Source organism: Hyla sarda, chromosome 1, assembly GCF_029499605.1.
Source record: "Hyla sarda isolate aHylSar1 chromosome 1, aHylSar1.hap1, whole genome shotgun sequence".
In the NCBI taxonomy this organism is placed as follows: Eukaryota; Metazoa; Chordata; class Amphibia; order Anura; family Hylidae; genus Hyla; species Hyla sarda.
Genome location: NC_079189.1, coordinates 246,448,039 through 246,475,347, shown reverse-complemented (window position 1 = coordinate 246,475,347; position 27,309 = coordinate 246,448,039). Strand labels below are relative to the sequence as shown.

The 27,309-nt window shown below is 41.0% G+C and overlaps 1 protein-coding gene across 2 annotated transcripts in view; it reads right to left on the bottom strand.

The window, feature by feature from the left end:
• Positions 1–27,309, bottom strand: part of PIK3R2 (phosphoinositide-3-kinase regulatory subunit 2) — a 79,952-nt gene that overhangs the window by 21,806 nt on the left and 30,837 nt on the right. For both annotated transcript variants that reach the window (XM_056570034.1, XM_056570042.1), the window contains 5 exons: positions 14,038–14,130; positions 11,260–11,322; positions 2,475–2,612; positions 1,754–1,955; positions 21–106 (listed from right to left, as the gene is read on the bottom strand). In XM_056570034.1, coding sequence (XP_056426009.1) covers positions 21–106; positions 1,754–1,955; positions 2,475–2,612; positions 11,260–11,322; positions 14,038–14,130 — 582 coding nt within the window. The remainder of the gene's footprint in view (positions 1–20; positions 107–1,753; positions 1,956–2,474; positions 2,613–11,259; positions 11,323–14,037; positions 14,131–27,309) is intronic.

Sequence of the window (27,309 nt, the reverse complement as noted above, 5' to 3'; positions counted from 1 at the left end):
TTATTTGGATGCAGCTATACCTGGCGGAGGCTGATCTCGTGGAGCTTCATTATCCTGAAGCAAAAGCTCCAGGAGCAGAGCAGGATAATCTGGCAAAGCTTCTGCCCTGATCAGAGTAAAAGAAAATGACAAAGTTAAATTAATAAGCTAAAATATCTACCTCATACTACAATGAGTACACTTTATCTGTTCAGGAAACCTGCATTTCTGGGACTATTTTAATCTTTCCACTCACTACTCCTTGCAAATATTTCTTACCTCTCCTTCTAGCCTTAGGCCGCAATGACATTTTGAGTCTCTGCTGCTGGTATATGTCAGTATACAGTCAAAAACGTATTCCATTGTAGACTCCAGAGCAGCCGTATATAATATGTCTGACTAAGTCTGTTTCATGACCGTATGTATCCTTTTTATATGCAGGACTAAAAAAGCATGGTAGACTTCAATACCTAGAAGACAGGTGGCTGTGAAGCCTCACGTTGCAGTGGACTTTTTAAAGGCCCAGGCATATTGGCATATTGGCATTTAAAGAAGAGGTCTCGTACAAAAAATTTTTTCCATAATGCCCAAGCTGCTTGCAAATAATACGATAAACAGGTATTACCTGCCTCAGTCACCTCAGTGTCCCGGTATCTTGCTCCGCTCCTAGTCTTCTTCCTGGTCTTGCAGTGGTCAGTGTGTCACAATTCGGGTCAGCAAATCGCCGGCTGAAGCGATGTCCTGCCTCGGCCAGAGATGGGCTGAGCAGCAGTGTGATGCATTGAGCCTAGTGACCAATGCTACGGCTCAATGCACCACTGCCACTCAACCAGCCAGGAATTTGCTGACAGACCCTGCGACACAATGACCATGGTCGGACTAGGAAGAAGACAGGAGTGGAGGAGCTGCGTGAGATACCAGGACACTGGAGGAAGGAGAGTCCTGTGTATAGTTTTATTTGCAGGCAGCCCAGGCATTATAGTAAAATATTTTGTACATGAGATATCTTCTTTAAAGGGGTACTCCACTGGAAAACATTTTCTTTTACAGATTTGTAAATTACTTCTATTAAAAAATTCCAATCCTTCCAGTATTTATCAACTGTTGTATACTACAGAGGAAGTTCTTTTCTTTTTGAATTTCCTGTCTGCCTGACCACAGTGCCAGAGTAGAAGCAAATCCCCATAGCAAACCTATCCATCTCTGGACAGTTCCTGACATGGACAGAGGTGTCAGCAGCGAGCAATGTGGTCAGGCAGAAAAAAGAACTTCCTCTGGAGCATACAGCAGCTCATAAGTACTGGAAGGATTGGGAATTTTTAATAGTAGGAATTTACAAATCTGTTTAATTTCTGGAACCAGTGGCTTTAAAAGAAAATGTTTTCCAGTGGAGTACCCCTTTGAGCGGTTTTTACAAATGTAACCATTAATTTCAGACATAAAAACATAGGGCAAATGCAATTATGAAATTTCAATTTTCCTTGTGTTAAGGTAAAGACCACATACCACAAACTGTAATTTTGTCTTGGAAAACAGGCAAAGCCTTGACAATTGTGTTACTAACATTTGCACCACTTTTTCCACACAAGCGTAGCAGATAATACTGCTACGTACAACCTAGCCTTTTCAACACTTGATTGTTCATTAGGCATTCACTATATATAAATATATAATATATTTATATATAAATATACAATATACTAATGTAACCTCTTTACTCTTTGAGCAGTATGTATGCTATTTATTAACTATCATGTTATACACAACAGCTCACCCGGCAATGACAGGTCGGAATAGCAAAGGTCCAAACACCTCCACAGCAAACTTCAAACTGAATCTATTTATGTTACTGAGGCTGCACGCTTTCCTGATGTGTTTGAGGACAAACTGGAAAGTGAAAATATGCTGTATAGGAACAGTAGGGGGCTGTAGGATTGACAACACGCGCGCTCTCTTCTGCACATCTTCCCCATTGTCTGCATGTAAGAAATAGAAAGCAAGCATTATAATAACCATACTAAACATGTGCCTATCCAGGTTAGGAAGACAAATGCAGTACATTACTGGACTTCATAATCTATTCTACTTGACAATCAATTAAATTCATCAAAATATCACTATTACTTGTGAACCGGACATTTTGTTTCCTACATTAGTGAAAAAATTACCTGTAAGTAGAAATAAGTTCTAATGATGGGGACTAACTAGAGGAAGTACATAGATTTAACTAGGAGTTCATTCAGATCTTCTGATCTTGCACCATTAGGGGGCAGTACTGTTTAACTCTCTGTAGAGTGGCATGGGCACACGTGACTAACATTGCCTGTAAACATACATCTTATAACCCCCTATCTGAAAGGATTCTAAAGTGTTAAAAGTGCAGGGCCATTATTTACACAACATCACAGGTAAAATACTGGTTTTAGTAAAGTCCTAATCCTAAAAGCCCACCAATACTGGCAGATTGTAGATGATCGAACAGGAAGGTTACTTACCTAGTAACGCCTGAATGAGATCCCGGTGGATGTGAACTGGAATGACAGGACTAGGCAACTCTTGCAGGAACGACTTCACAATGTCTGTGAGGAAATGAATATCTGCCGCTTCCAGGTCTATTCCAGAGAGATCTGAAACTACAAAACCAAAAGTAAAAGCAAGGACTAGGTAAGAGGGGTTCCAAATAAAAGGCCCATGCCTTAAGTAAAATTCTAGCCACACAACTCCCTCATGGTTAGTATTTTTATTCTGTTTGGGACCAGAACTAAATTTTGAAGTGTTTTATTTTTTAGCCAACCAGAGGGTATGGAACATGGTGGTTCATTTAAGATTTTTCATGTATTGTTTGTCCTAATAATTTAAGTATATGGAGCCTTCTTATTCTCAAAGCCATCATACAATTGGGACCCCAGCTCGGCCCTGACTCTGCTCATGCGCGTTTCGTTCCCAGCACGTCAGCTGGTTTAAACACACCCTCTCCATTCATCTCTATGGGAGAAGCGGAGACACACGAACGCTGTGCCTCCACCTCTCCCATAGAGATGAATGGAGGGGGCATGTTTCAACCAGCCGACATGCTGTGCGCAAAACGTCATTTCCTGGAGCAGAGCTTAGGCCGAGCCGGGGCCCCATATGGGAGATTGCAGTCGGACCCCCTGCGATCAGACACTTATCCCCTATCCTACGGATAGGAAATACATTTTATTGCTGGACATCTTTAAAGCAGGTCTTTCATGAAAATATGCCATTCTACTGATGAACACTTTAAACAGTTATACCGAATGGACACATACTGTGCCATTTGTAGAAGATAAAATGCCGCAGATTCAGGGAGCCTGCTGTATCCATGTGCTCCATGCTCACCACACCTCCATGGATTGAGGGACGCAGACTTATCTGCCTGTATACACTGGCACCATCAATAATTAATGATCGGGTATGGGAGTGTGTCTGGCTGATGAATACAGATCATCCATAACTGGGAATCTGCTGTCGCTTCTGAGCTATTACACCAAATGCACAATTTTCCTTGTATAGGACAGCATATTCTCATAAACAGAAACTGTACGAGACACCTTTGAAGAAAATGTATCATCTATAGATTTTTTTTGCTAAATGAAACCAAATCGTGACACAAATATAGTCTATTTTCACTAAGTGAATATAAATGCAGCTCTCTTTGAGCCAAGAGCAGCACCTCAAAACATTTCCTTTACAAAAGCCATATGGATTTAGGGAACTCTGGAGAGACTAATTTCTATGTGGAAGCACTCTAGGCATGCTCTGTGACCTGTGCAAAGGTCAATGTGCAGGGTAGATGAGGTGAGCTGTGACCTATTGTGAATAGCACAGTGACAGAATAAAAAAAAAAACACTAAGCTGAAAAAAATTTAGGTAAGGTGTAACTTTAGATACATTGATTCTTGTTTTCTGATTGTAATTTTTTTCTGTATAATACTATGAGGTCAGCCATCCTGGCCTGAACCACTGCCCTGTTCACACTTAGCTCAGTGAGATATTTTACTGAAGAAACTGTAGTGTGCGGACTCAAAAAATAAAAACACCAACAATAAAACATAATATTAAAACTATAGGTCAATTTGTGACTCAAAAAATAAAAACCCCAACAATAAAACATAATATTAAAACTATAGGTCAATTTGTGATTACATTCTCTTTAAATGTCAAAACGTCATTTAAACAACAGATTCCTTTTTGATTATTGACTCTCTTTGAATGCCCAAGTACAGAACATACCTATTTGAAGAAGGCAAGCAGCAGCGCTAAGATGTTATTCCTCAGCAAGAAACAATAGGAATGGGTATTTCATTGTTCAAGCTTTCATAAAATACCCTATTGCCATTTGTCTTTGCTAGACTTACAGGGACAGTGGCCCTCAACTGGCCTCAGGTGACAACATTTTCTGCATAAAATGGTCTTTTCTGAGCCATTGTAACTTGAAACCATATTCAACATATAATGCTATGAACAGTCCAGATCTGTAAAACATGTCAATGGCTGAAAGAACTGATCAATCAGAATGGTCATTTCACTGATAAAACATCTATATTACTGAAGTGCATGCACTGACTGGCTGTCTGGTAGCGCCCCCTACAGTACTGGAGGGTCTTACTTGTTTTGTACTCCTTTACCTGTGCCAGGATTAGCTGCTCCCCTGGACACCAGATGAAGGCGACTCCATTCCTCACTTTTTCCCATTTTTGGCTGACATTTTGGGGACTTTAACACCAATTACCAGGTTTCCATAGAGTTATGGTTTCAACATACAATGATCCTCCTGGAACCAATTAATACTGTAACTTGAAGGACCACTTGAAACGATGACAAGTAAATTCTCCTTTGGGGTACGTTGACACATACAGGATCTGCTGCATATTTTTGCTGCATATCTTGTGCACCTGATTTTGCTACCCATTAACTTCAATCAGTAGCAAAATAAGCTGCAGAAAATATGCAGCATAAATATTCCGCAGATGCTGTACACGTAAACGTCCCCTTAAAGGGGTACTCCGCCCCTAAACATATTAGCCCCTATCCAAAGGATAAGGGATAAGATGTCAGATCGCCGCGGTCCCGCAGCTGGGGAGCCCCGGGATCCCCGCTGCAGCACCCCGCTATCATTACAGCACAGAGCGAGTTTGCTCTGTGCGTAATGACGGGCGATACAGGGGACGGAGCATGGCTCCGCCCCTCGTGACATCAGGGCCCGTCCCCTTAATGCAAGTCTATGGCAGGGGGCGTGGCGACCTCCACGCCCCCTCCCATAGACTTGTATTTAAAGGGGTGGGCCGTGATGTCACGAGGGGGCGGAGCCGTGACGTAACGATGCTCCAGCCCCTGTACTGCCAGTCATTACGTGCAGAGCGAACTCGCTCTGTGCTGTAATGATAGCGGGGTGCAGCAGTGGGACCGCGGCGATCTGACATCTTATACTCTATCCTTTAGATAGGGGATAAGATGTCTAGGGGCGTAGTACCTTTAAGCCACGTTCACATGCCAGAAATTCCACAGAGAATTCTGCATGAATTTCTGCTGTCCCAGTCACACAGCTGAATTTTTGCTGCAGAATTTCTATTAAAGTAAATTGGCAATAAATTCAAGCAAAATTTTCATGCCGAATTTAGAGCAGAAATTCTTCTGTGTGAACCCGGCCTTAGGGTACGTTCACACGTGAGTATTTTTTGCTGCAGATTTTGCTGCCCATTGACTTTAATGGCTACAGCAAATCTGCAGCAGCAATTACGCATGTGTGCACGTACCCTTGGGGTGTATTCACACACATCAGATCCACTACAGATACACCCTTAAAGGAAAGTTTCAAATTACAAGTATTAGTGGTTTAAGACAGGTTTCCCAAGTTTGCAGCCATTCCTAGGCAATGATCTTCAGAGTATGAGAGGACACTCTTAACCTAGCAGCGGAGTAGCAGATAGGAACAGCAGCATTTACATTTATCCATAAAGCCTCTACTAAAGGATTTTACAATTGTATGCATCAACAAGATAAATAGTCTATAGGTGGTCTTTGTCTACATTCACACATGCTACTTTTCATTACTATTACTTGGAAATAAACTTACAATAACTGGCCACTTATTTGCATAGAATAGTGCAGCAATGATTCAAAGAACTCTGGTTTACACCAGTACTGTGACAGCTGGAGGTACGGTATACAAAAGGAGATATGCCACACAGACTGGGGCCAAGACGTGTAACAATAAACCCTAAGTACTGGCCACAGTGTTTATTCACTCCAGGCTTCCCCGTACAACAGCTTATTGGGTGGAGTGTATACTATACACCTAACTACTTAAAGACACCAGGCTAACTTTAGCTACAAACAAACAGCAATGCAGCCCTCAGTATCTCACTCAGCCTAGGCTGATTATCTAATGAATATAGGGTTAAATTAATAAACCATATATTTGTTTAATAAACACATGAATTTGTCCTATTACAATAACTTCCACAGGGCCCTTGCAGTTCACTGTATATAGGTAAAAGATCAAATAAGATAGAAATAGATGAATAAAATATCTGAATAAGATATCGGCTCGTCACACACTTCTTATAGCAAGCACACGCTATGATAGCAGATTCATGCCACCTGGAAACATGTTCATGATGTTGTATTCCACCTGTAAATTGGTCCGCATGTGGCTAGTTGGCAATAATAAAAACCACATGAAATGAAACAAAATGTTCCACCTGAAATGGAAATAATCCGCTTATAGTCACTCAATATTGCCACTGAAGTACACCTGGAAATAAAAGCAGGGACGTTCCCAAGTGGTCCATTTGGAGGACCTGTAAAGTTCCAAGTGGGACACCAATTATATCATGCAGTACAATCACTTTGAGCCATATACAGTAAATTCTCCACAGAACTGTTCCCGGAATTCAGTGTGCCGACCTGCGGGAGAAAGTGCACTAGTGTTGGCACTATGTGCCACTCACCGCTCCACGTCGTCGGGTTCAACTCCCGCTTGCGGCCATACAAGCTGGTGAGCTTGCTGTGTGGTGCGGTCAGCTGACTGCAGATCAGCTGACGTGATACAGAGTGTGCACTCCTTTGAACATATAAGCTTGTAAACTTGCTAATGCCCCCAAGAATACAGAGTCCCAAAGAATAAGTGTGTGAATGATGGATAACCTCTTCCTCAGTGGTATAAGATATCTCTAAAATATATGAAGCTGGCTCCATTCATGCCTATTGAATTAGGTCACCTGTGTATTGACATCATCAACACTAAAACCTGGTATGGGCTATATCCCAGGAAACAAGGAAAACATGAACTGAAACGGGAGTTAGAAGAGGTAGACAACTTAAAAGTGTGAATATGGGTCAATACAGCCAAATAAAACATGAAATAAATAGTGGAATAAATGATAAAAAAAAATAGGGAAAATAAAACAGAACACCGGGTAGAATTACTGAATACAATTAAATGGAATGAAATAAAAATAATCTATATATATAAAACTCAACGTGTGTGTGTGTGTATGTATGTTCCAGCATCACGTCCAAACGGCTAAAGATATTAACATGAAACTTGGCACACGTTACTTATATGTCAACAACAAACATAGGATAGGTGATTTAACCCTTACTCACCCCTATTTACCAGGGGCGGGGTGTATGTTTAAAGTCCTATACAAGTCTATGGGAAATATATGTTACTGCATAACTTCCAAACGGCTGGAGATATTTCGATAATACTTGGTCACCTGTTACTTATATGTCCACTTAAAATATAGGATAGCTAATTTAACCCTTAACAACCCCCATTTGTGAGGGACGGGGTTTTTGTTTAAAGTCCCATGCAAATCAATGGGAAATGTATGTTCCCACATAACTTCCGTACGGCTGGAGATATTTCAATAACTGGTACACATATTATGGGTCGGGACAGGAGGACCGGGACAGGAGGACCGGGACAGGAGGACCGGGACAGGAGGACCGGGACAGGAGGACCGGGACAGGAGGACCGGGACAGGAGGACCGGGACAGGAGGACCGGGACAGGAGGACCGGGACAGGAGGACCGGGACAGGAGGACCGGGACAGGAGGACCGGGACAGGAAAACAAAAAAAGCTTCCTCCTTTGTTTATTTTCCTTCCCAACAAGGATTAGGAAGGAAAAACCGGGCAACGCCGGGTACTCAGCTAGTAGATATATAAAACTCAATATGTGTGTGTGTATGTATGTGTATGTTCCAGCCTCATGTCCAAACGGCTAAAGATATTAACATGAAACTTGGCACACATGTTACTTATATGTCAACAACAAACATAGGATAGGTAATTTAACCCTTATTCACCCCCATTTGCCAGGGGCGGGGTTTTTGTTTAACTCCTTAAGGACCCGGGGTTTTTCTGTTTTTGCATTTTCGTTTATTCCTCCTTAGCTTTAAAAAAATCATAATTCTTTCAATCTTTCAACAAAAAATCCATATGATGGCTTATTTTTTGCACCACCAATTTTACTTTGTAATGACGTCAGTCATTTTACCGAAAAATCTACGGCGAAACAGAAAAAAAAAAATCAATGTTAGACAAAATTGATTAAAAAAAACGCCATTTTGTAACTTTTGGGGGCTGCCGTTTCTGCACAGTACACAGTACAATACCACATGTGTTTATTTTTATTTACACTTTTTTTTATGGGGGAAAAGGGGGGTGATTAAAACTTTTAATAGGGGAGGGGTTAAATGATCTTTATTCACTTTTTATTTTCACTTTTTTTTGCAGTGTTATAGCTCCCATAGGGACCTATAACACTGCACACACTGATCTTTCACATTGATCATTGGTTTCTCATAAGAAACCAGTGATCGATGATTCTGCCACTTGACTGCTCATGCCTGGATCTCAGGCACTGAGCAGTCATTCGGCGATCGGACAGCGAGGAGGCAGGTAGGGACCCTCCTGCTGTCCTGTAAGCTGTTCGGGATGCCGCGAATTCACCGTGGCTATCCCGAACAGGTCCCTGAGCTAACCGGCATGGTTTCACTTTAATTTTAGACGCGGCGTTCAACTTTGAACGCCGTGTCTAAAGGGTTAATAGCGCGCGGCAGCGCGATCAATGCCGCGCGCTATTAGCCACGGGTCACGGCCACTGTTAGAGGCCGGGCCCGGCCCGACCACGCTGTGGCCCCGCGTTATAGATCGGGAGCGGACTCAGGGCGTACAGTTACAGTCCCATACAAGTCTATGGGAAATATATGCTGCATAACTTCCAAACGACTGGAGATATTTCGATAATTGGTCACATGTTACTTATATGTCCACTTAAAATATAGGATAGTTAAATTAACCCTTAACTACCCCCATTTGTGAGGGTTGGGGTTATTGTTTAAAGTCCCATGCAAATCAATGGGAAAAGTATGTTCCCACATAACTTCCGTACGGCTGGACATATTTCAATACCTGGTACACATATTACAGGTCGGGATAGGAGGATGACGGGATAGGAGGAGGAAGACGGGATAGGAGGAGGAAGACGGGATAGGAGGAGGAAGACGGGATAGGAGGAGGAAGACGGGATAGGAGGAGGAAGACGGGATATGAAATCAAAAACTCCCTCCTTTGTTTATTGGTACTCAGCTAGTAATAAATATATTAAAAATGTCATTTCCATTTCATTTTTATTATCATTATTATTATTTTTTTTTTTATTTCATTCAATTTTATTGTATTAATTTAATTGTATCCAGTAATTTTCCCTATTTTTTTTTTAATCATTTATTCCACTATTTATTTCATGTTTTATTTGGCTGTATTGACCCATATTCACACTTTTAAGTTGTCTACCTCTTCTAACTCCTGTTTCAGTTCATGTTTTCCTTGTTTCCTGGGATATAGCCCATACCAGGTTTTAGTGTTGATGATGTCAATACACAGGTGACCTAATTCAATAGGCATGAATGGAGCCAGCTTCATATATTTTAGCTATATCTTATACCACTGAGGAAGGGGTTAGGTTATAACCTTCTGTACCCCGAAACGCGTTTGTGAACTTTTAATGCAAAATCGGGTTTTAGGCTTGGATCCTACACACAGTGCGACTTCTGGAGATGCGGCACTTATAATTTTTCACTCCTGTGAAACAGATTGGACATTGAGGAGTCAAACAGGAGGGTAATATCCATTATCCACCATTCACACACTTATTCTTTGGGACTCTGTATTCTTGGGGGCATTAGCAAGTTTACAAGCTTCAAAGTTCAAAAGGAGCGCGCACTCTGTATCACGTCAGCTGATCTGCAGTCAGCTGACCGCACGACAAGAAATTACCTGCAAGAACTACCGCCAGCTGTAGCAAGGAGGACAGACTATCACAAGCGGGAGCTGAACCCGACGACGTGGAGCGGTGAGTGGCACATAGTGCCAACACTAGTGCACTTTCTCCCGCAGGTCGGCACACTGAATTCCGGGAACAGTTCTGTGGAGAATTTACTGTATATGGCTCAAAGTGATTGTACTGCATGATATATTTGGTGTCCCACTTGGAACTTTACAGGTCCTCCAAATGGACCACTTGGGAACGTCCCTGCTTTTATTTCCAGGTGTACTTCAGTGGCAATATTGAGTGACTATAAGTGGATTATTTCCATTTCAGGTGGAACATACAGTTTGTGGATTTGTTTCATTTCATGTGGTTTTTATTATTGCCAACTAGCCACATGCGGACCAATTTACAGGTGGAATACAACATCATGAAGTAGCCACATATCTTATGTGAACATGTTTCCAGGCGGCATGAATCTGCTATCATAGCGTGTGCTTGCTATAAGAAGTGTGTGACGAGCCGATATCTTATTCAGATATTTTATTCATCTATTTCTATTTTATTTGATCTTTTACCTATATACAGTGAACTGCAAGGGCCCTGTGGAAGTTATTGTAATAGGATAAATTCATGTGTTTATTAAACAAATATATGGTTTAGCTGGCTGCAGACATTAATTTAACCCTATATTCATCACATACTCAGCCTAGGATGAGTGAGATACTGAGGGCTGCATTGCTGTTTCTATCTATTTTTTCTGCCTTTGAGTGAGTGAGGAAGTGGCAGTTAGCCTTGTATCTTATATTGTGAGCTCCACTCTTTATTTTTTCATATAACTTTAACTACAAACATATGAACAAAGTGTAAAACGCAAAGTAAACTGCACATGATTTCCTTGCTGTATCTGCTACACAGAATGATCAGACGTCCCCACCGCTTGCTGCATAGGCCCTTGTTAGAACTGGTTCTTACCGGTTCTTAGTGTGTGTCTAAACTCTGAGCCAGCGGTCCTGTAAAGCATTTCACTGTCCAGTCCTACAGAGGGGGGAAAAAAAGCATACAAATTTCATTTACATAGCACCCGAGCAGCCAAGTCAGCTCCCAGCCCCCATGCCATATGCCTTTCCTCACCCTTGTTATAGGTAACTGAATGTATATCTCACACCATACATATATTAACTCCACACAGGAACCATAAACTATATTCAGAATCTGGCATCAAGCACCAGAAAGACTAGTAGTTCCTTATAAATAAAAAAAAAAAGGTATACACACATTGTATATATTTTTAATAAGGAACTACTAGTCTATTTCTGGTGCTTGATGCCAGATTCTGAATATAAAATTTATATATATATATATATATATATATATATATATATATATATATATATAATTTTTTATTTTTTTGTATTAATTGTTACCAAAAAGGTCCTAGCATTACTAACCCCTTCCTTCTCGGGCTATTTTTCATTTTTGCCCTTTTTCTAAAACGCATAACACTGTCAACTTTCCACCTACAGACCCATATGAGGATTTTTTTTCTTGCGCCATCAATTTTACTTTGTAATATCATTAATAATTTCACCACAAAATCTATGGCGACACCAGAAAAAAAAAAAAAACTATTTGTGGGGCAAAATAAAAAAAAAAGCCATTTTGTAAATTTTGGGGGCTTCCGATTCTACGCAGTGCATTTTTCAGTACATATGACACCTTATCTTTATTCTGTAGGTCCATACGGTTACAAGGATACCAAATTTATATAGATCTTAAATTTTATTTTACTATTTAAAAAAAATTATAACTACGGTACATGCACCAAAATTAGTATGTTTAAAATTGGCATCTTCTGATCCCTATAACTTTATTTTTCCACATAGAGATGTATGAGGAATAATTTTTTGCGCCATGATCTGAAGAAGTTTTTTAATCTGGACCATTTTTATGGCACCTTTTGATCGCGTTTTATTCATTTTTTTCTAGTATATGAAGTGACCAAAAATACGCATTTCTTGACATTGGAATATTTTTTTTTCGCTTGCACCTTTGACCGTGCGGTTTTATTAACATTATATTTTAATAGTTCAGACATTTTACATACCACACACCTTTAGGTTTTATTTACTTTACTTTTTTTTTATTTGAAAAATGGAAAAAGGAGTGAGTTAAACTTTTATTAGGGAATGGGTTAATGCATATTTTTTATTTCCTTTTTTTATTTTATACATTATTTTTATTCCCCATAGGGGACTATAACATGCAAAACTGGCAAACCTGGCAAAACTGAAAGCATGGAGCACTGTTCAGACAGCAGGGGGGGGAAGGCAAGATACACCCCCCTGTCCTCTCAGCTGATCGGGATGCCGCGGCAGTCCCAATCAGCCCACTGTGCTAGCTGGGAACAGAATTAACCGCTTGTAGACGCCGTAATCAACTTTGATTGAGGCGTCTAAGGGGTTAATGCCTGACCTCAGCCCGATCGACAATATCCAGAATTAGCCATGGGTCCCAGTAAGTGATAGCAACTGGGTCCAACAGGGTATGATGCGCGCTCACCTGCTGAGCGTGCATCATACAGCAGGAGCCCGCAGTGGATGTACATATACGTCTATTTGTGGGAAGGGGCTAAAGTAGCTCTACCCCAAAAGGTAATTGTTAAGTGCACCTCTTCATCATCTAATACGGTAACTAAACACATTTTACAACCAAACGCTAAAGCCGATATATACGAGACCAAAGTCAGCCAAACCTGCCGATTTCAGCGACCATTCTCTCACCCGATGATAGAGAATAGTCAGGCATGTTGGAATCACCATGTCCAATACTTTTGGTCTCAAGAAGGTAGGCTGCAACCAGACCTGTCTGGTGACAGCTTTCTCCTCTCAGCCCATTAAAATGGCATGCAAGCTAAGCTGAGCCTAACATGCGTGCATACAGAAAAAGATTGAGACACAGTTTTTGTGGCCGATGGATACAAAAGGCATATGGCCAGCGTAACTGGCCATAGGCGTAGGATATTAGTTGGTACATCTAGACATTTTAACTGGATCTGCTGACATTTATATCACATATATGGGCATCTTAAATGGGGTATTGCAGTATCCTAAAAAAAAAAATTATATTATGTACTGCTGTGAAGGTAGGTACTGCTGAGATGAGGACCAGAAGATCCTGGAACAGGAATTGTGGGGGACTGAGATAGGCAAGAATCATATAAAAAATTAGAATACTGGAATACCTCTAACTGGCTGTATACAAGTTGGGCTTATTATCAGGCTACAGTTACTAATGAAAGTCTTGGGAAGCGGCATTCAATGTAGAAGCCAGACACCATTCTCACCCAGCAGCATGGTCTTCTCATGCATAACCGGATGGGTGCCTCCAATCTTTCTGCCACATGGAAGGAGCATAAAATGACAATTCTTTTAACTGTGCTGACATGGTTGACAGAATTTACAGTCACTGCTAGACCTAAACTGTTACTAAAAGTGGACCCCAATAGCTTGAGAACTTTAGCTCTAAATATGGACCACAAAAGTTATTTTGCATTATTATGATAATCAGTAATGTGTCAGTAACAACGTGACAGGCTTCATGTCAGCTTGCCAAAGCAGATAGCACTGCTCAGCTGGTACTGGGTACAGTTGGGATGGCTGTAGCAGGAGATCAATGCAGGTAAGTTAATATGACATCCTAATCCTAATTTTGTGGGTCCGGACAACAGTATCCCTGGTATTAGGAGCTCACCTTTTTTCTCAATAGCTTTGAGCAACCTTACAAGAAGAGGAGGTGCTTCTTCAGGAGGGGAAAACTGATCGACAAGTTCAAGTAGGAGGGAACCTAAAGCAAAGGAAAAAGAAGTGTTAAATGCCATGTAAAATCTATATTCTTTGAATATAAAATGCGATTATTGCACCAGCTATGCCCACTTAAAAGTGGCACTTCATGTCCGAGATTAGGAAATGTCCAGAATCTGAAATCCATCTAATAGACTACAGCACATTAATTGCATTTTATTTAAGAATTTACAGAACAGCTGCTGATCAATGTTATAGTAGAAGGTTCTTGACATAAATGAACAGGACTAGATATACATACATCACTAATATGCTACGTCTAGCTAATATGGGGTTTTAATAGATTATACCATATTAAATGTCCTTGTTATCAATACTTGGATGTTGCAGGTCTAAAATCCACAGCTGTGAGTATGTTGGCACTTAATACGTAACAAACATTACCTTTATGGTTCAGACTAGTTATAGAAATAATAAAGTGCAACTCCAGTGATGACTTGGGTGGCAGAATATATGGTTTACATTTTTTGCACAGTCACCAGACACTTGCATGAGACTATGGTGTTTAATCTAAGGATTTGGCGGAAGTCCCATAGACTTGCATGAGACTTCTGAAAAACCCGTTGATTGAATGCTGTAGTCCTGTGCAAGTCTCGAGTGCAAGTATTCTTTTTACCAAAACCAGGAGAGGGTCCTGGGTCCAAAACTTCTGGTTTTGGTATAAAACACTGATCAAAATGAGATTCAAAAACAGCTAGAAAACTAAGAACTTAAAAGGAAAACTGTAGTGGAACACTTTTATATATTCCCGTGCCCAGGCCTCAAAAACAAAATAAACTTATACATACCTTCCTATGAGCCCCCGTTGGTCCAGCACAGGCCTCACGGTCCGGCAGTGCGAACCTCATTCCACTTCCTGGGGACGGGGACACCGGCCGCAGCGATGTCTCCGATAGGCTGAGCCCACTGTCATGTAAGGAGCTCTGGCCGGCTTCTTACATAACAGTGGGCTCAGCTTATGACTGGCCGGGGCTGGACATCGCTGCGGCCGGTGATCGATACGCCGACGGCTCTGCGGCATCCCCGTCCCCATGAAGTGGAATGAGGTCAGCACTGCCGGACCGTGAGGCCTTTGCCGGACCAACGGGGGCTCGTAGAAAGGTATGTATAAGTTTATTTTGTTTGTTTTTGAGGCCTGGGCACGGGACTATATAAAAGTGTTCCACTACAGTTGTCCTTTAACCCCTTAAGGACTCAGGGTTTTTCCGTTTTTGCACTTTCGTTTTTTCCTCCTTACCTTTTAAAAATCATAACCCTTTCAATTTTCCACCTAAAAATCCATATTATGGCTTATTTTTTGCGTCGCCAATTCTACTTTGCAGTGACAGTCATTTTACCCAAAAATGCACGGCGAAACGGAAAAAAAAATCATTGTGCGACAAAATCGAAAAAAAAACGCCATTTTGTAACTTTTGGGGGCTTTCGTTTCTACGCAGTGCATATTTCGGTAAAAATTACACCTTATCATTATTCTGTAGGTCCATACGGTTAAAATGATACCCTACTTATATAGGTTTGATTTTGTCGCACTTCTGGAAAAAATCATAACTACATGCAGGAAAATTTATACGTTTAAAAATGTCATCTTCTGACCCCTATAACTTTTTTATTTTTCCATGTATGGGGTGGTATGAGGACTCATTTTTTGCGCCGTGATCTGAAGTTTTTATCGGTATGATTTTTGTTTTGATCGGACTTTTTGATCACTTTTTATTCATTTTTTAATGATATAAAAAGTGACCAAAATACGCTTTTTTGGACTTTGGAATTTTTTTGCGCGTACGCCATTGACCGTACGGCTTAATTAATGATATATTTTTATAGTTCGGACATTTACGCACGCGGCGATACCACATATGTTTATTTTTTATTTTTTTTACACTGTTTTATTTTTTTTATGGGAAAAGGGGGGTGATTCAAACTTTTATTAGGGAAGGGGTTAAATGACCTTTATTAACACTTTTTTTTAACATTTTTTTTGCAGTGTTATAGGTCCCATAGGGACCTATAACACTGCACACACTGATCTCTAATGCTGATCACTGGCGTGCATTAACACGCCTGTGATCAGCATTATCGGCGCTTGACTGCTCCTGCCTGGATCTCAGGCACGGAGCAGTCATTCGTCGATCGGACACCGGGGAGGCAGGTAAGAGCCCTCCCGGTGTCCGATCAGCTGTTCGGGACGCCGCGATTTCACCGCGGCGGTCCCGAACAGCCCGACTGAGCAGCCGGGTCACTTTCACTTTCACTTTAGAAGCGGCGGTCAGCTTTGACCGCCGCTTCTAAAGGGTTAATACCGCACATCGCCGCGATCGGCGATGTGTGGTATTAGCCGCGGGTCCCGGCCGTTGATTAGCGCCGGGACCCACGCGATATGATGCGGGATCGCGGCGCGATCCCGCTTCATATCGCGGGAGCCGGCGCAGGACGTAAATATACGTCCTGCGTCGTTAAGGGGTTAAAAGGGGTTATCCAGGAAAAAAACTTTTTTTTATATATCAACTGGCTCCAGAAAGTTAAACAGATTTGTAAATTACTTCTATTAAAAAATCTTAATCCTTTCAGTACTTTTGAGCTTCTGAAGTTAAGGTCGTTCTTTTCTGTCTAAGTCCTCTCTGAAGACACCTGTCTCGGGAAACACCCAGTTTAGAAGCAAATCCCCATAGCAAACCTCTTCTAAACTGGGCGTTTCCCAAGACAGGTGTCATCAAAGAGGACAACCTTAACTTCAGAAGCTCATAAGTACTGAAAGGATTAAGATTTTTTAATAGAATTAATTTACAAATCTGTTTAACTTTCTGGAGCCAGTTGATATATATATATATATATATATATATATATATATATATCAAAGTTTTTTCCTGGAATACCCCTTTAAGCCTAAGGGCACTCACTTCCTAATCCTTAAAGAGTAAAATTCACACACAGCAGATTTCTTGCATTTACAGTGGGGGAAAAAAACGATTTAGTCAGCCATCAATTGTGCAAGTTTTACCAGTTAAAAAGATGAGAGGCCTGTAATTTTCATCATACGTATACCTCAACTATGAGTGACCTAATGAGGAAAAAAAAAAAAATCCATAAAATCCCATTGTATTATTTTTAAAGAATTTATTTGCAAATTATGGTGGATAATAAGTATATGGTCAATAACAAAAGTTCATCTCAATACTTTGTTATATACCCTTTGTTGGCAATGACAGAGGTCAAACGTTTTCTGTAAGTCTTCACAAGGATTTCACACACTGTTGTTGGTATTTTGGCCCATTTCTCCATGCAGATCTCCTCTAGAGCAGTGATGTTTTGGGGCTGTCGCTGGGTAACATAGACTTTCAACTCCCTCCAAAGGTTTTCTATGGGGTTGACATCTGGAGACTGGCTAGGCTACTCCAGGACCTTGAAATGCTTCTTACGAAGGCACTCCTTTGTTGCCTGGGCGGTGTGTTTGGGATCATTGTCATGCTGAAAGACCCAGCCACATTTCATCTTCAATGCCGTTGCTGATGGAAGGAGGTTTTCAGTCAAAATCTCACGATACATGGGGCCATTCATTCTTTCCTTTACACAGATCAGTCGTCCTGGTCCCTTTACTGAAAAACAGCCCCAAAGCATGATGTTTTCACCCCCATGCTTCACAGTATGTATGATTTTCTTTGGATGCAGCTCAGCACTCTTTCTCCTCCAAACACGACGAGTTGAGTTTTTACTAAAAAGTTCTACTTTGGTTTCATCTGACCATATGACATTCTCCCAATCCTCTTCTGGATCATCCAAATGCTCTTTAGCAAACTTCAGATGGGCCCGGACATGTACTGGCTTAAGCAAGGGGACACGTCTGACACTGCATGATGAGTCCCTGGCGGCGTAGTGCGTTACTGATGGTAGCCTGTGTTATTTTGGTCCCAGCTCTCTGCAGGTCATTCACTAGGTCACCCTGTGTGGTTCAGGGATTTTTGCTCACCGTTCTTGTGATCATTTTGACACCATGGGGTGAGATCTTGTGTGGAGCCCCAGATCGAGGGAGATTATCAATGGTCTTGTATGTCTTCATTTTCTAATAATTGCTCCCACAGTTGATTAATTCATACCAAGCTGCTTTCCTATTGCAGATTCAGTCTTCCCAGCCTGGTGCAAGTCTACAACTTTGTTTCTGGTGTCCTTCTTTGGTCTTTGCCATCGTGGAGTTTGGAGTATGACTGTTTGAGGTTGTGGGCAGGTGTCTTTTGTACTGATAAGTTCAAGCAGGTGACGTTAATACAGGTAACTAATGGAGGACAGAGAAGACTCAAAGAAGAAGTTACAGGTCTGTGAGAGCCAGAAATCTTGCTTGTTTGTAGGTGACCAAATACTTATTTCCACCATAATTTGCAAATAAACTCTTTAAAAATAAGACAATGATTTTATGGATTAATTTTCAAATTAGGTCTCTCATAGTTGAGGTATACCTATGATGAAAATTACAGGTCTTGCACAATTGGTGGCTGACTAAATACTTTTTTCCCCCCACTGTATTTCAGCAACTAAACGGTGTTTTACTGGCTAGCACATGGGTTTTTGCCACATGTTAATTGACCCTAAATGTTCGTATACAAAACACAATTCCTACTGTTCAACAAGAGTAAACCTTGATGTGGATGGTCTTTGGATGTACACAGCATCATACGACTAAACTGTACAGAATTAAAGAGGGAGCTTTATTAAAACCTGCCTAGAGGAAAAGTTTCTGAGTTGCCCATAGCAACCTATCAGATTGCTTCTTTCATTTCTCTCAGGCCTTTTCAAAAATGAAAGAAGCAATCTGATTGGTTGCTTTGGGCAACTCAGCAACTTTTCCTTTGGAGAGGTTTTGATAAATGTCTCTCAAAGTGCATGCAGGATGTGTCATGTGGACATAGTAGTTCAGCAGAATCAAACTATGGACCATCTTCGTGTAAACTAAAGGGTCTTTAATCTAATACTTTTTACTTCTTTTCTCCTAAAAGCATAATCTAGCTCTCTCTCCTCTATCTATCCATCCATCGTTTAAAGGAAAACGATCACCCGTGCACCCGCACTATAACCTGATACACCGGGTTTTAGTGCGGGTGAACAGGAGATCGATGCAGGGTCTCAGACTGCAATACCTACCTGCAGTCCGGCGCCCCATTTCTCCTAAAGGTCCCCCTTCTTCCAGCACTCATTTGGGCGCTGAGGCGGGCCCGCCGGCTAGATGTAAATATTCATAAGCGCCGGTCACATGAGCGCTCAGTAGGCATGAGCGCTCACGTGACTGGCGCTTATGAATATATAAATCTAGCCGGCAGGCCTGCCTAAGTGCCCAAGTGAGCGCTGAAAGAAGGGGGACCTTTGGAGGAACGGGGCTGCCAGACTTCAGGTTGGCGCCTCGTTCTTCCAAAGGTCCCCCTTCTGGAACAGCAGTCCGATACCCCGCATCTTCTGTTCACCCGCACTATAACCCGGTGTATCTGGTTATAGTGCGGGTGAACGGGTGACCGTTTTCCTTTAAACACTACACCAAACTGTGATTATATACTTTACATTTCACATTTATAGCAAATTAAAACAGTAAGAAATTCCAGCAGTTTCTAGGACAATGACATTTGTCACCCTTCAGCAGTGCTTAGGAGAAATGCGAAATTGAGGAAAGATTCAGAGTGAGACTTTGATGCTTCCCTGCCCCCTCCTCCTCACACACATCCTGGCTCTGTGCTTAATCCTCAGCCAGGCTTATTTAGCCTTGTCAGCAAATTCCAGCCTCTCCGAACACATTAACTCTTTATAGAACACAGTGGACATACTCTGATCCAGCCTTACAAATGTATCTTCAACACTGCATAGAATCAACCAATGCCTGGAATATCAACATATAACGGTCTTTCCTAAATAATTGCAATTCAATATCATACTCCATATACAACGTCACAAAGTCGAGATCCATGGCTCGTGTGAACGGCTGGAAGATCTGACCAACCTGAGAGGGCATTTCACTAGTAAAACCCCTGTAGAGCAGTACTGCATTGCTCTTTATCTATGCCAGCACTACTCCTTTGGACACCAGATGAGGGCAGATCCATGTTGTATCAGGTTTACTGTGCGTACAGTACAGGACCCTGAAGAACCACCTGCCCTCTAGGATTTGTTGATGAGTTATGGCCCCTAGATACTATGGTTTCAACATACAATGTTTGTCCTAGAACCATTGTAACTTGAGGGCCCAAGTTTCTGGGACAATTCTGTATGTTCCATGTACTATTTATCTATTACTGTTCTGCCTATTGTATTCCCAATATTGGAGACTGTGGCTAATCTTCTACAGATATTGGGGGCCTTTGGTGAACTGTATTATTAAAGCATTGGCCCTGATTTATTCAGAGTAGAGTAAAGATTTCATTGTGGGTTTTAATTCCCTACAAGTATTTTTCCACAGTATTTACTAATGTTTCACTACATTTTGCCTTTTTTTTCACACCTTCTCTGAGCTGTGGGGTTTTCAGAGCTCAAATCCACCATATTTTCTGTGTAAACCTTAGTAGATATGTTGGGATTTTTTTTGAAAACGTCGGGGACATGCCCCCTTTTTGGCTGCCACACCCCCTTTCCCTGTTGGCCACTGGGTTTTCTGAGTAAAATGGAGAGTTGGTGGGATTTTTACATTTTTTGGAGCACAACCCCCCAAAACAGGCTGGGTTTACAATAGTCAGAGCCATTGTTTCTATAATATATAAAGTTCTCATTTCATGAAGCCTTGACTTATACATCTATATGGTTGCCATTAGCTGTAGAAACTAACAGATTGATAGAAGAGGTTTATGGCAGATCCTCCAGTTTGCAAGCACTAATGTGTCAGATAAAATAGCAAGTGACTGCTTCCCTTCACATGCCCTATCAGGGGCGTAGCTATAGAGGTAGCAGTCATATTGGGGCCCTGGTGCTCAAGGGGGCCCCAAAGCACATCTTCCCCATAAGAGACCAGTATAATAAATGGCATATGGGGCCTTGTTGCAGATTTTGCATTGGGGCCCAGAAGCTACAAGCTACGCCTCTATGCCCTATGTATGTTAAGTAGCTTGATCATGACTGTATCTACTGTCAAAATCTGCTGGGTCACAGATCAGTCACTGCATAGGTGTCATCATAGGCGAGCAACTGAAATAACAGGAATTTTAAAAGGGAACCACATGTGCATGTTTTTTTTTTTTAGGCCGATAACTGTAGCTTATGTCTACAAAACCAAGTTCACAATAAATCATTACATGACATGACAGCATGCTCAGCCTATCACCGGCCGAGGTGAGACATAGCTGCGGCCGGCAATATGGTGACTGCAGTGTGACGTTCTGAGCCTAAGAAACAGGGAGCCGAGCAGCACCGGAGGAATGGGACGCTGATATCGCCGCAACAAGGGAACATAGAAAGGCGAGTTAAAGTTATTTTTGTTTTTGCAGCCCGGGCACGGGGGAACTTAAAATATTTCTGCAATATTTCCCCTTTAAACAAAATCTGCAGAAATAAAAATAATTCTCTTGTTCTCTTCATTATAACAAAAAGACAGCTAATCACACTGGAAAGTCTTTGAGAAGAATACTCTCACGCTACAGGGAAAGAATAATTGCCAGAGACATAGAAATAGTCTTTTTGTCTTAAAGGGGGCTATCACCAGAGAATGGTCCCCCTGTTCAGGGCCTCCACCACTTAGTTGTTGCATAGATTAACTCTTTCTTCAGGGGACCCTGCACATCCATGCTTTACATGAACAGACCGTCTATTTCAGGGGGACCTGTGTGATGGTTTATTTTCCCTATGGAGGCACAGCCGTTTCATTTCTAGATTATAGTGTGTTGATGAAAGTCCAAGCAATGTGATAGCCTGAGATTATTCTTTTTGTGCAGACTCGCAAATAAATAAATTCAATAAGCACAAACTCCTGCACCTACTAATTTATAAAACCTAGCCTGTGTGGTTGTTAAATACAGTAGAAGTATAAATCATGGCCACAATGTACTTGCATAGAAAGTCAGACAACGTAACCCCCCCCCCCCCCCCATCCCATACACATCTGTTAAAAGGTGGGACCAGCCAAGCATCTAATGTGTATATAGGCCTCCTGATTCTCTCCTGACAGATGATGTCAGAGAAAAGGATTGGGCATGTCCGATTTAACCCCTTAAGGAAAGAAGGGGTTTTACCTTTTCGCCTTCTAAAAATCGTAACTTTTATATTTCCATCCACAGACCCATTTGAGGACTTGTTTTTTGCGCAACTAATTGTACTTTGTAATGACATCACTCATTTTACCATTTACCAAAAAGTTATTTGTGTGTGGAAACTGGTAAGAAAACCACAATTTTGCTAATTTTGGAAGGTTTTGTTTTCACGGTAAAATGACATGTTTTCTTTATTCTATAGGTCAATACGATTCAAATGATGATTACACAGTTTTCTATTATTGTACTGCTTAAAAAGAATCTCAAACGTCTTTAACAAAATTAGTAATCCCTCAATTTACAATGGCCTCAACATACAATAGTTTCAACATACAATGGTCTTTTCTGGATCATTGTAACTTGAAATCATACTCACAACGGACAGTCCAGATCTGTGAAACATGTCAATAGATGGAAGAATTTATCAATTAGAATGGGCATTTTACTGGTAAAACCCCTGTATTACTGAAGCGTATGCACTGAAATCCTGTCTGGTAGCGCCTCCCTACAGTACAGGGAGGAATTACATGTTTTGTACTACTCTTAACCTATACCAGTTAGCTGCTCCTTTGGACACCAGGTAAGGGCGGCTCCATGTTACTTTTTTAGGACATTGCTTGTACTGTACAGGACCCTGAAGAAGCTCCTGTCCTCTACATAGACAGTGATTTACAGCTTCCAGGAGATCTTTCTTACTTTTATATGTAAGGACTTGCTATATCTAGATTAGTTATCTACGTTTTGTTTAATCCTCACTTTTTCCTATTTTTGGATGACATTTTGGGACCAGAACTAATTACCAGGTTTCCATAGAGTTATGGTCTCAACATACAATGGTCTCAACATTCAATGGTCTCCCGGAACCAAATAATATAACTTGAGGGACCACTGTAGTATGTTTAAAACCACTTTATTTTGACCACTTTAAACTTTCTAATTTTTCCATCTACAGAGCTGTACGAGGGCTCATATTTATGCAGTGATCTGAACTTTTTTAAATCAGTACCACCATGTGTATGTGTACCTTTTTATTTATTTGTTTTTTTATAATTTTTTGGGGAATGTGATGTGACAAAAACAGCAATTTTGGCTTTTTTTTAAGTTTATGCTCTTCACCGTACGAGATCATTAACTTTATATACGCTTTTTGGGCTAAAATGGGAAAAAAGGGCAATTTACATTTTTTTTTTTTTAACACTTATGTCCCCATAGATTTCAGATACTGAACAGTGTTATGCATAGGCATAGCACTGATCAGTATTATCGTGATCTTCTCTGGTCTGACCAGAGGAGAAGACCGTGGGCGATCCGATCATCCATTCAAATTACCGCATTGCAACATATGCTGTGATCTGTAGTGATCAAGGCATCTGAGGGGTTAATGGCGATTGCTGATGTCTGCAATTACCGGCGGGTCCCTGGCTGCTGATACCAGCCAGGAATTGTCACCATGCATGATGAGAGCACCGGTCTGGTGCTCGCGTCATGTACAGGACGTAAATATACGTCCTGGTGCGGTAAGTATTAGGGCACCAGGACATACATTTACGTCCTATGTCGTTAAGGGGTTAAACTACAAAATAAGCCAATGCCAGAAGAGTCTCTGGACCTTCAGCCGACAGCTATTGTGTATGGGCTCCTTAACATTTACATACAACTTCACAAACAATATAGAGTAAATATTTAAGGTCAGTTTCCCCAAATTATAATTGTAGGATTATTTCCTGTATTCATTTTTGCTCTTACACTGGGCTCTTATCGTAATGACACCTATCCTTTTTTGGAGTTCCACTTTTTCTTCAACCTGGTGAATAGCCATACTCCATTTTAAGCATGACAGAGACACATGTAGTGGTGACTGTCCAGCTGAAGTATGGCCAAAAACAGTGCCAAAGTGTAACTTTACTGAAAGTTTTTCAAATAATTACATAGTTTATAGCATTGAAAGAAGACAAAGAAACCTACATTCCTACTGTGTTGATATTTATACATAGTTATTAGCCACCTTTTTCTAAACTAAATAACCCTAATTCTGATAATCTTTCTGGGTACTGTAGTCCTCCCATTCCCCGTATTACCCTGGTTGCCCTTCTTTGAACCCTCTCCAGCTCCACTATATCTTTCTTGTACACTGGTGCCCAGTACTGTACACAGTATTGTATGTGTGATCTGACTAGTGATTTGTACAGCGGTAGAATTATTTCCTTTTCGTGGGCATCTAAAATCATAAATGTGTCTCTCTACCCTGAGTATAACCCCAATTTCCTACTGGGGGCCATTCAAAGGAAAATGCTGTACAAGTCATAGAGGTCAATGATCTTTTTGACTGGAGTATTGGACTGTTATGGATCAGTTTATAGGATGGAGCAGAGACGGCAGTGCTTTCCTCATGTGTAGACAGTCCATAATGAACTTTTAGAGGCCAGCTGTCAAGTAGGAATTCCAAGTTCTTTCACTGGTTCAAATGTGATAAAGGGGGCATGTCCTTGGAGTGGGGATCCATTACGTAAATTCTATTAATTTTGGAATAAAAATAAAAAAACACAGTTCATTATATATCTTAAATGAGTTATCCAGTCTACCTGCAGATGGGGGAGACGTTTTTAGACTGGACTACTCCTTTAAAAATAAGACTTCTGCCAACATATTGTATGCAAGTCTATGGGAGGGGGCATAGCTGTGACGTCACGAGCCTCCGCCCCACATCGCCAGTAATTCGACAAGAAGTTCGCTCCGTGCACTGGATGTCTGGTGTGCCGCAGCCTAGATCGCCCACTGGCAGGACCCCTGCTATCAGACATCTTATCTACTATCCTTTGGATAGGGGATAAGATGTCTAGGGGCGGAGTACCCCTTTAAGCCTCATTCACATCATGTTTTCAATCTCCACTGCAGTATACATTGAGATACTGTCAATATATTCCAATGCATAGAGGCATTTTTTTTTTTACAATAAACTGGTGCCAGAAAGTTAAACAGATTTGTAAATTACGTCTATTTAAAAATCGTAATCTTTTCAGTACTTATTAGTAGCTGTATGCTCCACAGGAAGTTATTTTCTTTTTGAATTTCCTTTCTGTCTGACCACAGTGCTCTCTGCTGACACCTCTGCCCATGTCAGGAACTGTCCAGAGCAGGAGAGGTTTGCTATGGGCATTTGCTCCTGCTCTGGACAGTTCCTGACAAGGACAGAGGTGTCAGCAGAGAGCAATGTGGTCAGAAAGAAATGAAATTCAAAAAGAAAAGAACTTCCTGTGGAGCATACAGCAGCTGATAAGTACTGAAAGGATTATGATTTTTTAATTGAAGTAATTTACAAATCTGTTTAACTTTCTGGCACCAGTTGATTAACCCCTTAAGGACCCGGGCTTTTTCCGTTTTTTCATTTTCAATTTTATCTCCTTAACTTTAAAAAATCATAACTTTAAAATGTTCACCTAAAATTCTATATGATGGCTTATTTTTTGCGTCACTAATTCTACTTTGTAATGACAGTCATTTTACCCGAAAATCTACGGTGAAACGGGAAAAAAAAAATCAATGTGCGACAAAATTGATGAAAACACACTATTTTGGACGTTTTGGGGGCTTCCGTTTTTACGCAGTGCATTTTTCGGCAAAAAGTATACCTTATCTTTATTCTGTAGGTCCATACGGTTAAAATGATACCCTACTTGTATAGGTTTGATTTTGTATCACTTCAGAAAAAAATCATGAATACATGCAGGAAAATTTATACGTGTAAAATGGTCATCTTCTGACCCCTATAACTTTTTTATTTCTCTGTTTTCAGGCTGCTATGAGGGCTTATTTTTTGCGCCGTGATCTGAAGTTTTTAGCGTTACCATTTTTGTTCTGATCAGACTTTTTGATCACTTTTTAGTGGTATAAAAAGTTATCAAAAATGCGCTATTTTGGACTTTGGAATTTTTTTGAGCGTACGCCATTGAACATGCGGTTTAAAAAGCGGTATATTTTTTATAATTCGGACATTTCCGCACGCGGCGATACCACATGTTTTTTTATTTTTATTTACAGTTTTTTTTTATTCTTGGAAATGCCAGGTGATTCAAACTTTTATTAGGGGAAGGGATAATTGAAAGGGTTAATGATTTTTTTACACTTTTCTTATGCAATATTATAGCTCCTATAGGGGGCTGTAACATTGCATGTACTGATCTTTAAACACTGATTGATGCATCTCCATAGGAATGGATCAATCAATGTTTTCGGAGATTGAATGCTCAAGACTGGATCTCAGGCTTGAAGCATTCATTCGGCGATCGGACAGCGCAGGAGAAGGTAAGAAGACCTCCTCCTGTGCTACAGCTGTTCGGGATGCCGCGATTATACCGCGGCGATCCCGAACAGCTCCCTGAGCTAGCCGGGCACTTTTACTTTCGTTTTTAGCCATGCACTATTAGCGTCGCGTCCCGGCTTCACTATGACGCCGGGCCCGCCGCGATATGATGCAGGGTCACCGTGTGACCCCACGTTATATCGCAGGACCAGGACCCTCTGGGTCCTTAAGAGGTTAAAAAAATAAATAATGTTTTCCAGCGGAGCACCCCTTTAAGAAAGGTTACACATTTTTGGACAAAATTTGGGACACATCAGGATTAGCAATGCTTTTGGCACAAGTTATGCAAAAAAAGGTTGTAAGTTACTTAGTAAGTGCGTGTACAGTTCCTTTTTATTTTACTGTTCTGTGGCAGTGTGGGCTTTGGAGCCTGAAAAAGCATGAGGGTTAAAAAATTTGGCAGGCGAAGTGCTGTCTTCTATACAAAATGTCTGTGACAAGGGACGATATCAGAGCTGGCTTGAGGACGGGAGAGGAACAAAAGAGGAATTATGCACCCGGCTGGCCCTCCCTGGGCTTTCTTTGATGCTGACAGCTTGTGGGCCAGAATAAGAGAACAATCAAAGTTTCACACACAGGGCAAACTATGCTGCAG